Here is a 13,613-nt window from a genome sequence, read left to right as displayed (position 1 = left end):
TAACTCAGTTCAAGTATTTCCTCTTCCAGGAAGCTTTCCAGACAGCCCCATGCCCAACCAAGTGCTCTTCCTCCAGGCTCTCAGGGGCCCCTGTGCCTGTCTGGCAATCGTTACATGTCACGCTGCATACGTGACCTGCTTATATGACTGAGTCCCCACTTCACTGTGGGCTCGGGGACAGTGTTTTATTCATCTTTATATCTCTAGCACCTAGAACCCTGCTTGGCACTCAGCAGGCATTCAGTATATTTTCACTGAATAAGAGATGTGGGAGGACCCAGGGCTCAGAGACCAGCAGCTCTGCTCTCCTGCTTCTCACAGGTGGCAGCAACCTCCTGTCCAGGAACTCACTAAGATCCCTATCTGCCCATGCTGAGTGTGGGGGTGGGGATGTCAGCTGGTGCAAGTTTAGGCTGCTATGTCTCATCTTGACTATATCCACCTGGGGGCAGCCTAGGCTGGGCCTGAGGCCACACGTGTTGGACAAGTCCAGGAGAGGAAGCCATAGCAAACTGAAACAAGGCTCTACACCAGTGGTTCTCAACCTTGGCTGCACATTAGAATCACCTGGGAATCTTGTTAAAATCCTGGTTTCTGGGCCTCATCATCAGTAACAAAGAAACAGAATTTCCGGAGGATGAGGCCCAGAAATCAGGATTTTAACAAGATTCCCAGGTGATTCTAATGTGCAGCCAAGGTTTAGAACCACTGCTCTACATGCTCCCCTGGGATTTCCCATTTGACACCCCTCTGGGTGGCAGGGCTGGTCCTCTCTCCCTGCCAGTGCCCCAGTGCCAGGGCGAGCCTCAAGAACCCTCCTCCCTGGCCTGGTTCTGGACTTCCTGGAGCATCTGCTGAAGGCTGGGCTGTTGTAGAGCATTGTGATTAGTATGATGCTATTTTTACAAATAAAGTCACATGTTTTAGAATATGTGTGGAAAACAAAACCTTAGAGCAACCTACACCACACTAGAAACAGTTAACAAACAAAAAAATGAGGCACCACCATGGCCGTTGTCGCGGTTGTGCCTTCATCCTCACTCACATACTCAGTGGAGTTCCTGGGTGGGTACCTTCAGCTGCCCTTCTCTCTCTAATCCTGACACAGTCAGCAAAGAACACCTTCCAACTTTCTGTGGCTGCTCCTCTAGCTTCCCGAAGTCACATCTCACATCTTCCCAGTACCATTTAGTTCCCATTAGTCAGTAGTTCTAGATAAACCTTGCCTGAGGGGCATCCTCCCATCCCCCTCCTGCTTCCCTCTCCCTTAGATGGTCCATGAGCTGGGCCGAGACTCACCTGCCCATAGTTCCAGGGACAAGGGCGGATCCAGTTCTTGTTTCCTTGGTAGATGAAGCCGTAATCATTCATGACATACTCCTGCCTCTGGGGCTCACTGTCCAAGAAGACCGCGTCCCCTAGGAATCAACGTGGGAGGACACAAAGCAGAAAAGTCATCTTGCCCTTCCTGCCCATCCCCATCCACAGAAGGCATGGAAACAACGCTGAGGACTGCACAGGGTGACACCAAGAGGGGAAGCAAGACCTGCTCTCCACCATCCCTCAACAGCGGCAACAGGCTCAACGTGAAAATGACGTGGGACAGTAAAAATTTATCTTTGGTGGAATTTATTGGTTTGCAAAGCACATTTACATCCCAGCCCCATTTTAAGGTTGGGGAAACAGGCTCACAGTGATAAATAGCTTGCCCACATCACATAGTACAGGGTGAAATGTGAACACAGCCCATGTGACTCCATGCTCTGTGCTCTGCCATACTTAATTAATCCTGGTTGGAAAAGAGCAAGCCAGAATTTAGGGGTTGGCTTTGACCTCATCATTTCTTTTGTAGGACTCAAGCTTTAAAAGAGAAGACCCCACAGATACCATTTTCTTCCCCACAGCTCCAGGGGGCCCTCAGGACAAGTCTGAAACACACAGTTTTGGAGGCCAGGTAGGGGTGTGTGTGTGTGTGTGTGTGTGTGTGTGTGTGTGTGTGTGAAAGAGAGAGAGAGAGAGAGAGAGAGAGAGAGAGAGAGAGAGAGAGAGAGAACGAACAGACACCCATCCTCCTTGATCCAGTGGCAGGGCCTCTTCATGTGGCTGATGGGTAAGAGTTCTGAGCCCATCAGTAACAGAGCAGTGGGAGGTGGTTAGAGATATTAGAACCCAGCCAGGGCTCTGGGTTTTGGCACAACGCAGCAGGCCCCCTTGGCATAAGGTTGGTGGAGAAAGTAGAATGAGAGGGAGTAAGAGAAGGGAGACATCCTCTGATTCAGAAGTGAGAATTTGTTGAATTTGACCTCTGCCCCAAATCCCTTATTCTCAACTCTTTCTGCCCTCTTCCTACTCTGTCCTCCTAGCTTGTCCTTCATTCTGCTCACATCCGTGCCAGCCGTCTGTGGAACTACTCCTGCTCCCAGGTAGATGTAGAGGACAGGGATTGTGGGCCAGGTAGTTCTGGGATATTTCCTATAGCTATGTTTGCCTATGACAAAAACTTTCCAGTCCAAATAAATAGGGAACCAGTTAAAAATTTGGTGCATCCAAATGGTGAAGTAATTGTACTGTTAAAAGGAATGTACTGACAGAAAAATATGTCCAACATTGAATTTTTAAATGAAAAAAACGCAAATTAGAGCAAACTATGTGTTAAATAATCCCATGTGTGGTATGTATTATATAATTACACACATATACATATATGCAATAAATACACATTTGATTACACGTAGAACATTTTTTGTAATGTGGCATTGACAAAGGGGCGGAGACAAGGGACCCCCACACAGGCACCCCGCCTTACCTGAGCACCAGGGATTGAAGAGCAGAATGAATTTCCCAAGTTGGTAGGCCGTGACAGACCCCTGGAAGGAGTCAATGTGAACCTTCAAGAGGTACAGACCCACAGGCGCCATGGGAGGGGCACACAGGCTCACCTCCAGGGAGCTGGCCTTGTTGGTCTCCAGTGAGGCCATCCAGGGACTGGGGCTATGACGACCTGCCAGGCTGAACACAGCCCGAGTCCCCTTGGCCAGGTCGGGCATCGGTCCTGGGAGGGAAGCAGAGTTGAGGCCCTCTGAGGAAACCTCCCAGCTCCTGAGACTCTGCCCCCACACCCGCCCCTGTGTGCCAGCAGGGGTTCTCACCAGTCTCAGCTACAAAGATGATGTTGTCCAGGTCTGGCTCGAAGCCCCGGTTCCTGAAGTACAGAGTGATGTTGAAAGCCTGGCCCCGGCGAACGATGAGGTGGTCGAAGGTGATCTCCTCCGTGTGGTGCCGCATGTTGTTCCGGGAGCTTTGGAAGTCTGTGACGGACAACTCCAGCCCTGCGATGGGGCAGCCGGGGCAGACGAAAGAGCAGGGTTAGGGAGCATGGTCCAGCCTTGTCCACCACTTACTAGTTGTGCAAACTTGAGAAAGAAGTTTAGCCTTTCTGAGCCTCACTTCCCAAGTCGGTAAAATAGAATCCACAATACCAGCCTTACACGGTTGGTATAAGGATTAAACGAGGCTCCGTACATGTACGTGCCTCCTTTTTACTTCTTGCCTCCCTTCCTTCCCTGCTTCTCTGACCCTCTAATCCAGTGGTTCTCAACCTTCCTAATGCCGCGACCCTTTAATACAGTTCCTCATGTTGTGGTGACCCCCAACCATAACATCATTTTCGTTGCTACTTCATAACTGTAATTTTGCTACTGTTATGAGTCGTCATGTAAATATCTGATATGCAGGATGTATTTTCATTGTTCGCGACCCACAGCCTTCCTCCCTTACTCTCCTGGAGGAACATGGTTTTCTCTCTCGGTCCAACTCCTGTAGGACTGGCCAAGTATGCCTGTGCCCTTTAGCCTAGCATGTCCTCAGATTTACGCCAGCATCCACTTTCTTGAACAAAAGTTGAGTTTCACTTTCCCCTGTACCAGCATCCAAATCTGGGAGGAAGTCCCTGCGTGAGCTGCTGTGCTTTCAGCAATTCGCTGGCCTTCTGACTATATAGCGCATGTGCCCAATGCCTGGGGAGGTGCGATGCTGAGGTCAGCGAGGAAGGCCCACTCCCAGCCTCCCAGAGTTTCTGCTCAGGCGCAGACTGACCTCAGTGTCCTCCAGGTGTACCTCCGCAGAAGGGGCGCATTTCTAACTTCACCTTTGAACATGGTCAGCGCATGGTTCCCACACGTTAAATCACAGTTGGCTCATCCATCTCCTTCTCAGTCTGTATCCATTTATGTGTCATAGGTCCCTTCACTCTTTCCTTGAAAATGTCTGTGGTGTCCATCTGTCCCTTTCACATTAACACAATTGCAACCGCCTCACCTCACTCCTAGTGACACGAACAGTCTCCATCAGGTCTTCTGCTTTCTGTCTCTCCACATCACCCACGCCTTAACACATCACCAGAATACCTCTCCTCCAGACAACTTGATCGTTCCATTCTTTTGCTTTAAAAGCTCTGAAATACCCAACAGCCCACCGTACAAAATGCACACTCCTTAACCTGCCACTAACGATCCTCCATACCTGGTCTTCACTTACACTTGCATTCTTACTTCTCACTACTCTCACCATGGGTCTTCCTCTCCATCTGATCTGTCTTCAAGCAAATGGTAGCCTCCCTGTCCATGTATTTTGCTGCTGCTGTAGCCCCAACTCAGAATGCCCCTTCACTATCTAACCAAAGTCCACTTTTCCTCCAGCGCTGTTCAAGACCCACCTTCTTCATAGAGCTTGTCTCCTTTGGCCTACCCTTCTTCCCATCTTCACTTGATCTACAGCATGTAACTGTATCACTCACAGGGAACCTTAACTGCTTAATGGACAAGTTAATATGCTCATTTGTTCATTCATATCAACAAACTTTTACTGAGAGTCTATTAGATTTAGGCTCATTATGAGATGTGCAGATATTTTTGCAGTTACTTTTTTGTCTGTTTTCCACCACTAGATGTAAATCAATGGGGATAGAGACCTAGCTGTGTTATCTCATCTGTATTTAGATTTTAAGAAATATGAACCAAAACATTTGACAAAATCCAACATTCTTTCATAATGAAAATACTCAACAAATTAAGACTAGAAGAAACTTCCTCAACCTGATAAAGGTAATCTATGAAAAATCCACAGCTAACATTATACTTAATAGTGGAAGATTAGCTGCTTTCCCCCTAAGATAAGGAACAAGACAAGAATGTCCACTATCACCCCGTCTATTCACCTGGATGGCAATAACAAGAAAGAGAGAAAGCAACAAGTGTTGGTGAGGATGTAGAGAAATTGGAACCTTCATATATTGCTGGTGAGATTGTAAAATGATGTGGCCATTTTGGAAGCAGTCCAGCAGTTCCTCAAAATGTTAAACATTGTTACCATGACCCAGCAGTTCCACTCCTAGAGATTCCACTCCTATACCCAAGAGATTGAAAACATATGTTCACAGAAATTTGTACATTAATGTTGATAGCAGCATTATTTATAACAGCCAGAAAATAAACAACCTGAATGTTCATCACCTGATTAATTAATGAAAGTGGTATATCCATACACTGGAATATTATTCAGCCATAAAAAGAAATTCTGAATATATTATAACATGGATGAAAGTTGAAAACATTATGCAGAATGAAAGAAGCCAAACACAAAGGCTTATTATATGATTCCATTAATATAAAATATGCAGACTAGGCAATTCATAAAGGCAGAAAGTAGAATAGAGTTTAGCAGGGGCTGGGATGAAGAGGATATGGGGCATGACTGCTAATGAGCATGAGTTTCTTATAAAAGAAATATAAGCACAATTTTCAGCACATTGTAGGTATTAAAAAATGTTTACCATGTTGAATAAAGTTCTCTGTCTTTTGTATAATCACCCTGTACTTATTTCAAATTTCAGATTCAATGAACACGTTATTGAGGGCCTGATTACTGTGATAGGCACCGTTCTAGGTACCTCAAGACAGTTTTCTCATTGTATCCTCCCCACAACAGTAGAGGCATGATGTCATGTCATCCACACTTGGCATAGAGAAAACCAAGGTTTAGGCAAATTAAATGTCTTGCCCAAAGTTTAACTTAAGGTCACTGGCTCAAGTCCTGTGCTATTTCCTTTACCCAATAGCTACCGCCCATTTCCAGCCTTTACTCATGTTCAGAAAGGACACCCAACCCACTGCCAGTTGGGAAAGCACTTGGCTTTTCCCTAGTGGTGGGATTAGAAGCTCATTCTTTTTGGAGACCAGTTGACTAGACAGAGCTTGCTAACCAGTCCTAATTCAACTTGGGCACATGACCCAGACTACCACAGGAGTGGGAGCATTTGCCTGACAGTGAGCAGTGGGGACAAAGCTCATCCTCTGGATGCATTCTGGGTCCAGTTAACATCTACCTGTAACATAGGGATTGTTCTTCAGCCCAGACACTAGATATTCAAGCAGGAGGTACATTTAACATTGGACATATTTGTTCTTTTTATGCAAGAAGAATGTGGTGAAATGATCAATAAAGTAGAAATAAAATGATAGGAAGAACTTTTAAAGTAATTGGTCTCAGTGTCTAGCTAAAGACATACTCCCACACAAGCACAAAGAGACATAGATAAGAACTTGCATTGCATCATTGCTTATATAACTAAAAATAGGGAAGCAACCTGAATGCCCACAATAGGGGACTGGATAAATAAATTACTTACACCCATAATATGAAATACTATGCAATGTAGAAAATAGTGAAAATCTATAGGTACTGAGTGGCATGGATAGAGCCCGAAGGCATACTGTTGAGCAAAAAAAAAAAAGTCAAGCTGTAGAAAAATATGTACAATATGATTAGACCAAAGATATACAAGAAGCCACACATACTAATATTACATTGAGCATATATATATGAATATAAATGTATAGACAAAAGACTGGTAACAGTGGTTTCTCTAGAGATGAGGCCGGGGTTGGGGTGAGGGTAAAGGGACTGACTATAGCTTCACTTGTAATTATTGCTTTATTTTATTCCAACTGTGTATTAGCATATTTCTTGTGAAATTAAAAATTTAAAAATAAAAATTTAACACAAAAACAGTAAAGGAAGGTGAGTCTGTTACATTTATAGAACTTTATAGCTTATTCTTATGATTTCAACTAACCATTTAATCTTCATAGCAGCTCTTTCTAGAGAGAGGGAATTGATATAGATAGAAGGGTGGTGGTGAGATTAGCTAAGATGAGGAAGAGACCTGAAGTAGGGGAAGAAGTGAAGATATGAAATTCAGAGGCTTCTAGAGATGGAAGATAATGTCAAGATTGTCTCGTCCAACCCCCTTGTTCTTTCAGGCATGGAGGCTGGGAACTGGAGAAGTGACTTGCTCAATGTCAAAGGGTCAGCTGGTAGAAAAGAACAGAAACCACGACCTCCTAATTCCTGATCCTGCCCTGTCCCACTGGGCTATAGAAGCCAGCATGTTGGCATGCAGCTGCTTGGCTGTGTTTACCTGCTGGTATCTCCTGTCTCCTGGTTCTTGGGCTACCAACTCTGAGGTTCCTGGAGTTTCTACTCCTTCTGCCTCTGTTCTTTATTTGCTCCCTTCTTCCTATGAATCCACCCACTTGACTCCCTACAGTCTCTCTGTCTTTCTTGCCCCTGACCTCCAGCAGCCCCATGGGCCTGCCCTACCTTGTGCCATGGTGGCTGCCTTCAGTGCTTGGGCTGCTCCCCACGGAATAGCAGGATGGCCTGGAGCTTCAGGAAACTGGTCTTGGAGTGTCTGCTTCACCTTCCATCCCTGAGACGCCAGGAGACACTGGAGGCGGGGCTGGCTGCTGCACTGCCACCTGCTTACTGGGCAGATCACAACTGGTTTTCTCACTTGCCCTCAAGTTTTTCTTGGCAAAGTTGCTCTGCTAAGATGAAGTGCAATGGCCAATGAACTGTCAGGGCCTTGTGCTATATAGGCCTTTGACAGCTCTTGGGCAATGGGGTATTCTTTGGTAGGTGCTGTGCTGGGAGGGAGGGAGCCAGGTGGGAGTGGTAAGCTGATGGGGCTTCTAGGGCGATGGAGAGAGGCTGCACTCCTGCAAGAAGGAGCACCAGGGCCACAAGACTACAGCTCACAATTGAGACCCAAGCCTACGACTCTGCTAGGCACCTGAGCCCTTTCTTTTATTCTGAAGAGTCACTCCTGGATATCCAGTGCCATAGAGCCCACTCTGGATCACTTTAGTATGACTTTTTAAACATTTATTTTTTGTCAGAGGTATTGTCATGGGTAAGATCTGCCAAGTCCCAGGTGACTCTTGAATAAAAGCAGTTGAGGAAGAAAACTTGGGAAGATTCGTGGAAGAGTTTTGGAAATAGATGAGAGAGTGGGAATGCCAGTGAGTAGTAAGATTCTAGTAAGAAAAGTGCAAGTCCTTGGACTGAATGTGTAAGGGAGAAAAGAACTGATGGGAGAAGAGAGACACAAAGGGGGAGGGTTCTTCATAGGCAGCTGGTCGGACTCTCTGAAGAACGCCCCCCCTTCCCCCTTCCTTTCCCTCCTGTGGGACACTTCTCCCTGTGTACCCCTGCTTTCTAGGTTCCTTGTCCGCTCTTCTCAGGAACCTCAGTCACCAGCTCCCATCTCCCCTCCTGTATTTCCAACTCTCTCTATCCCCAATCAGTATTTAAAGTGTATTTACTAGTATACATGTGTATATAGAATTCACTAACACACCGTCAACCACCTTCTATCCAAAGTGGAACTCCTGCCCGGCCGGTGTTGCTCAGTGGTTGAGCATCAACCCATGCACCAAGAGGTCACTGGTTTGATTCCTTGTCAGGGCACATGCCTGGGTTTTGGGCTCCATCCCCAGTAGGGGGCATGCAGGAGGCACTTGATCGATGTTGATGTTTCTCTCTCTCTCTCTCTCTCTCTCTCTCTCTCTCTCCCTCCCTCCCTCCCCTTCCTTTCTGTCTAAAATCAATATTTAAAAAAAAAAGTGGAACTCCATCCCTCTCCCCTTCCTCCTGCATCCCTGGTCTTGGTGAGTGAGGACAGTGCCCACTCAGTCACTCTGGGAGAAACTGGTACCACCTCATTCTTCTCCAACTTCCTGACTTCCCTTAGCCTGTCAGTCACTGAGCCTGTCCAGTCCAACTCCTGATTATTTCCTAAAACTGGCCCTTCTCCGTGCCCTTGGTCTTGCCTTCCCTGAAGCCTCCACTTGCCTAGACAGCAGCTCCTAATGAGCCTCCCACCTATCCTTTTTCCAAATGAGTTGCCAACGTGATTTTTCTGAAATGCCAATTCAACCAGGTTGCTCAAGATACAACAGTTGGGTAAAGTTCAAACTTGTCAACATCACCCCCAGAGCCCTTCAGGATCTTTCCTTCCTTGCCTGGAATCTAGGCAGGCAAACCCTTTCAGTTACCCCATGGAGACCTGCTCTCCTGCACCTCCAAGTTCTTGAATGAGTTGGTCTCTCTCTGAAATGTTCTCCTCTCACTTGTCTACTTTCTTGTATCCAGGCTCAAGCATTGCCCTGGGGAAGTCTTCCTGACTCTCTCTTCCACACCAGGCTTTCAGGGGCACCCCCTTTTGTGTTCTCTATTAGCCTAGTCATACTCCACATTATAAATACTTACCTATCTTTCCTTTTTAAGGGCATAGCCTGCGTCTAACTAGTATATTCTCAGTGCTTAATAATGACGGTGGTTAACAAGAAAACTACTAGAAGAACTATAGCTTTCACATTTCAGATGCTGTTTTAGTTCTTTTTTCTTTTTCTTTTTTTAGATAACCAGGATAACGTGAATATAAAATTGAGCCCCTTTATTTGGACTTTATAACAAGGAAAACTTAGTAATAATTAAATAATTAGGGGTGTAGTTATAATTAGGGGTATAGGCTTCCTAAATGAACCAGTATGCACGCTTTATTTAATGACTCAATAAAAAATTGTGTGTCCTTGAGCCTTCATTATTTAAAACTCTGATTTATCTAAGGCTACACAGTGTTCATTATTCAGCAAAGGCATCATTTCTTGGGGTCCAACAATGGAGGAGCCACCATTGTTGGGGTTTGCTGGCTGTTTATTGAGGCCGTCAATGAGACCATGCAAGATGAACATGTTTGTTTTAGTTCTTTATGTGCATTATCCCACCTAATATTCACACCATCCCCATGAGCTGGGTACTATTATTATTCCTATGTTACAGATGAGGAAATCAAGACTTAAAGACATTAAATAGTTTTCCCAACATCACTCACTAAGAACTGGTGGAACTAGATTTGGACACAGTCAAATGGTCCAAATGGTGAGTGAGGACAGTGCCAAGACCAGTCAGACTCCAGAGTCCTGTGTAAGAACCATGCAGTACCTGAAGCATGGTTGGTTTTCTAGTTCCTACCTGCTAACTGATGAAATAAATTAATTAAAAGATGATCCATGAATGAATGAATAGGTAAAGGCATGAACCCATTGTCACACTAGCTGAGATGGGAAGGAGAAATGGACATGGAAGCATAACCAATGGACACAGACACCAGGGTGGTGAGGGCATGAGTGGGGGTGGGGCAATGGAGGGATGAAGGACACATATGTAATACCTTAATCAATAAAGAAAGAAAGAAAAAAAGAAATGGACATGGGCAGGTAAGATTAATTGTGAGGGGAGGCAGGAAGTGAGTGCAGCTAGGCTGGGCAGGTCTGGAGAGGTGGGGGTAGCAGAGAGGAAAATGCCCAATGGCTACCCAGCAACAACCTATTTCATGGCTGGGGCTAATGAGCTGACTTATAGATGCAGCCTATCATTTGATTCCTACAGGTCATTTGTGGAGGAGAGTGTGCTAGGGGAGGGAGGCAGCTCTGATCAGAGCAGCTGGTCTCCGGGTCCAGAGTCAGGGAGGCAGAGGAGAGTCAGGAAGCCGAGTGGAGTTGATGAGAACCTTTCCATCTGGACAGAGACAAGGCTGTGACTGCAGGGAAGGGCCACAGAGCAGACCCTGGGACACTCACGTCGGGAGGTGTGGAGGCACCGGCCATCCCTCCGGGCAGCCCAGCTCTAGCAAGGTGGGGGTGGGGGGCCTCCAGACCTTATAAGACTCAGAGAGACTAGGACCCTTGTCCTGGTCCTGCCATGAGTTCCCAGTATGGCTTAGACAAGTTCCAGCCTCCTTGTCTGTAGATTCAGGGTCCTTGGCTCCGTAGTGCCCAGGTCTGAGGAGAAGGCAGAGAGCTCCCCACAGACAATTGCGAAGGGAAGCCAGAATTGGAAGATCCAGGTGGGATCCTCTGCCTCCTTCCTCTTCCCACCCCCAGACATGGAGGCAGTGACCCAGGGGAGGTGATTAAACTCGTCAGAGGGCCTCTGCGTATGATACCAAGATCTTTAGAACACACTTTCTCATTTGATCCTCACTGCAACCCTCTGAGGGAAGGAAGGCCTGGCGCTGTTTTATTGTTGCTATCATCTTGCAACTGAGGGAGCCAGGGTCACACCACGACAGAGCCCAGACTCTGCCCAGAGCTCTCTCCTTTGTAGCACACAATGGCACTGAATAGCAGGGACTCCAAAACTACCAGCCAAAAGGATATGAGGACAAGGTCTCTGTGACCGCCACAGGGGGTGGCAAGACCAGCAATCACTTGACAAGGGTGCTGCTGGCCTGGTTTGTGCCTCCTGCTCCTGAAAATTTCTTTTGCCATATATGCCTAAGCCCTGGTCACTGACAATAGGGTGGTGAAGGCCTGGAGGGGAGGGGGGGTGTGGGGGTGGGGCTAGAAGAGATCAATGTGGGGCAAAGGAGACATATGTAATACTTTCAACAATAAAGACTAAAAAAAAATTTTTTTTCTTTTGCTAGAGTTTATCTGTGGGCACAACTGCCTGGCCGGGTGACCCCAGCGGTTCGCTGTGAGGTGAGGGGAGGGCCAGGACAGGAAGCAGAGCTGCTCAGGCCTAATCTCAGGGCTCTCTCCAGCAGAGGCGGGGACCCCGGCATCCCGGGCCCTGGGATGGCAGAGCTATCCGGGAGCTTTGAGACTGTCTAGCCGGCTCATCTAACCGAAGTTCTAACCGAAGTGAGGAAATGAGGCCAGTCGGTCTTGCCTACGCAAAGGAAGAAAACACAAAGGGCACATTTCTTAAAGCCAATTTTTAGTTGGGGAGAGAGGAAATATTTGAAAGATCAACCATGAAGGCAGAGATGGTTAATATCCCCATACTCCTGCCCACTGATCCCCTCCAGTGACACAGTCCCTGCATCTCCAGACAGGAGGGGCAGCGACTAAATGAAGGAGGACCCACCACCCTGTAAAGGGAGCAAGTTTCCAATTTCCGTAGGAGCCAGTGCAGGCTCCCGGTCTCCTGTGGGCGGGCAGGGAGCCACCTGGCACAGCAGTGACAGAGCCCCATAGAAATGGCCTCGGCACTTAATGGGGACAGGTGCAGCTGCACACAGGTGGAGTGTGGGTGTGCGGGCGCCTGCCCTTCCTGCCCAAAGCAGCCTGCAAAAGCAAAAGAAACACAAAACAAGGGAGGAGGAGGAGGGGAGGAGGGGAGGAGGGGAGGAGGGTAGTGAGAGGAGCCGAGTGAACCTGCAGACTCACCGAGCAGGTGAGGAGCAGAGGAAGAAGCCATGCCTGAGCATCCGCGGGAGGATGTGCTCCCTCTCGGCGCTTCTGGATGGCCTCAATTTTCCATGATGGAGAGGCGTCAATTCGTAATGATAACTATTTTTTTATTGAGTCATAATTGACACATAACCTTGTGTAAATTTTAGGTATACAACATGTTCATCTGAAACACTTATATATTGCAATATGATTATCACCGTTACACCTCCATCATATCACATAATATTTCTTTTTTTGTGGAGAGAACATTTAAGATCGGAAGTATATAATACAGTATTGTTAACTATGATCACAAAGCTGTACATTAGATCTCCAGAACTTATTCTTCTAACTAGAAGGTTATGTCCTTTGACCAACATCTCCCCATTTCTCCCATTCCCAGCCCCTGGTAACCACCACACTGTTTCTACCAGTTCAGCTTTTCTAGATTCCCCATACAGGAATACCTCATTGTATTGTGCTTTGTTTTATTGAACTTCATAGATGGACCATTTTGCAAATTGAAGGCAAGATTCTCCACCAGCAAAGAGATTGCCACTTGCTTTATTGCGGTAGTCTGGAACCAAACCCGAAATATCCCCAAGGTACGCCTGTATAAGTGAGATCAGGCCGTGTTTGTCTTTCCCCATTTGACTTCTCTCCACTTAGCATAATGCCCTCAAGGGCCATCTACGTTGTAGCACGTGGCAGGATTTGCTTGTTTCTCCTGGCTGCACAATATTCCATTGTGTATGTACCACATCTTCTTTGTCCGTTAGTCTAATGACACTTAGGTTGTTTGCATATCTTGGCTATTGTCAGTGAACATGGCAGTACAGGTATTTCTTTGAGATAGTGGTTTCATTTCCTTCGGATATATAACCAGAAGTGGAATTGCTGGATCATATAGTAGTTCTATTTTTAACTTTTGAGGAAACTCTGTACTATTTTCTATGATGGCTGGACAAATATACATTCTCAACAACAGTGCACAAGGGTTCCCTTTTCCCCACATCCTCACCAACCTTTGTT

The 13,613-nt window shown here is 46.6% G+C and overlaps 1 protein-coding gene across 1 annotated transcript in view; it reads right to left on the bottom strand.

Moving 5' to 3' along the window:
- The window catches only part of TGM5 (transglutaminase 5), a gene marked incomplete at both ends in the record, with an annotated part of 30,444 nt that extends 20,091 nt beyond the window's left edge, over positions 1 to 10,353 (bottom strand). The window contains 5 exons of the mRNA XM_081091799.1: positions 1,300 to 1,418; positions 2,807 to 3,052; positions 3,150 to 3,329; positions 7,660 to 7,768; positions 10,345 to 10,353. Of these exons, the coding sequence (XP_080947925.1) occupies positions 1,300 to 1,418; positions 2,807 to 3,052; positions 3,150 to 3,329; positions 7,660 to 7,768; positions 10,345 to 10,353 (663 nt within the window). The remainder of the gene's footprint in view (positions 1 to 1,299; positions 1,419 to 2,806; positions 3,053 to 3,149; positions 3,330 to 7,659; positions 7,769 to 10,344) is intronic.
- Between the last annotated feature and the right edge of the window lie 3,260 nt (positions 10,354 to 13,613).

This window comes from Myotis nattereri, assembly GCF_964212035.1.
Source record: "Myotis nattereri genome assembly, chromosome: 1".
NCBI classification, from domain to species: Eukaryota; Metazoa; Chordata; class Mammalia; order Chiroptera; family Vespertilionidae; genus Myotis; species Myotis nattereri.
Note: the sequence above shows the minus strand (reverse complement) of the source record. Positions and strands in the feature narration are given on the sequence as shown.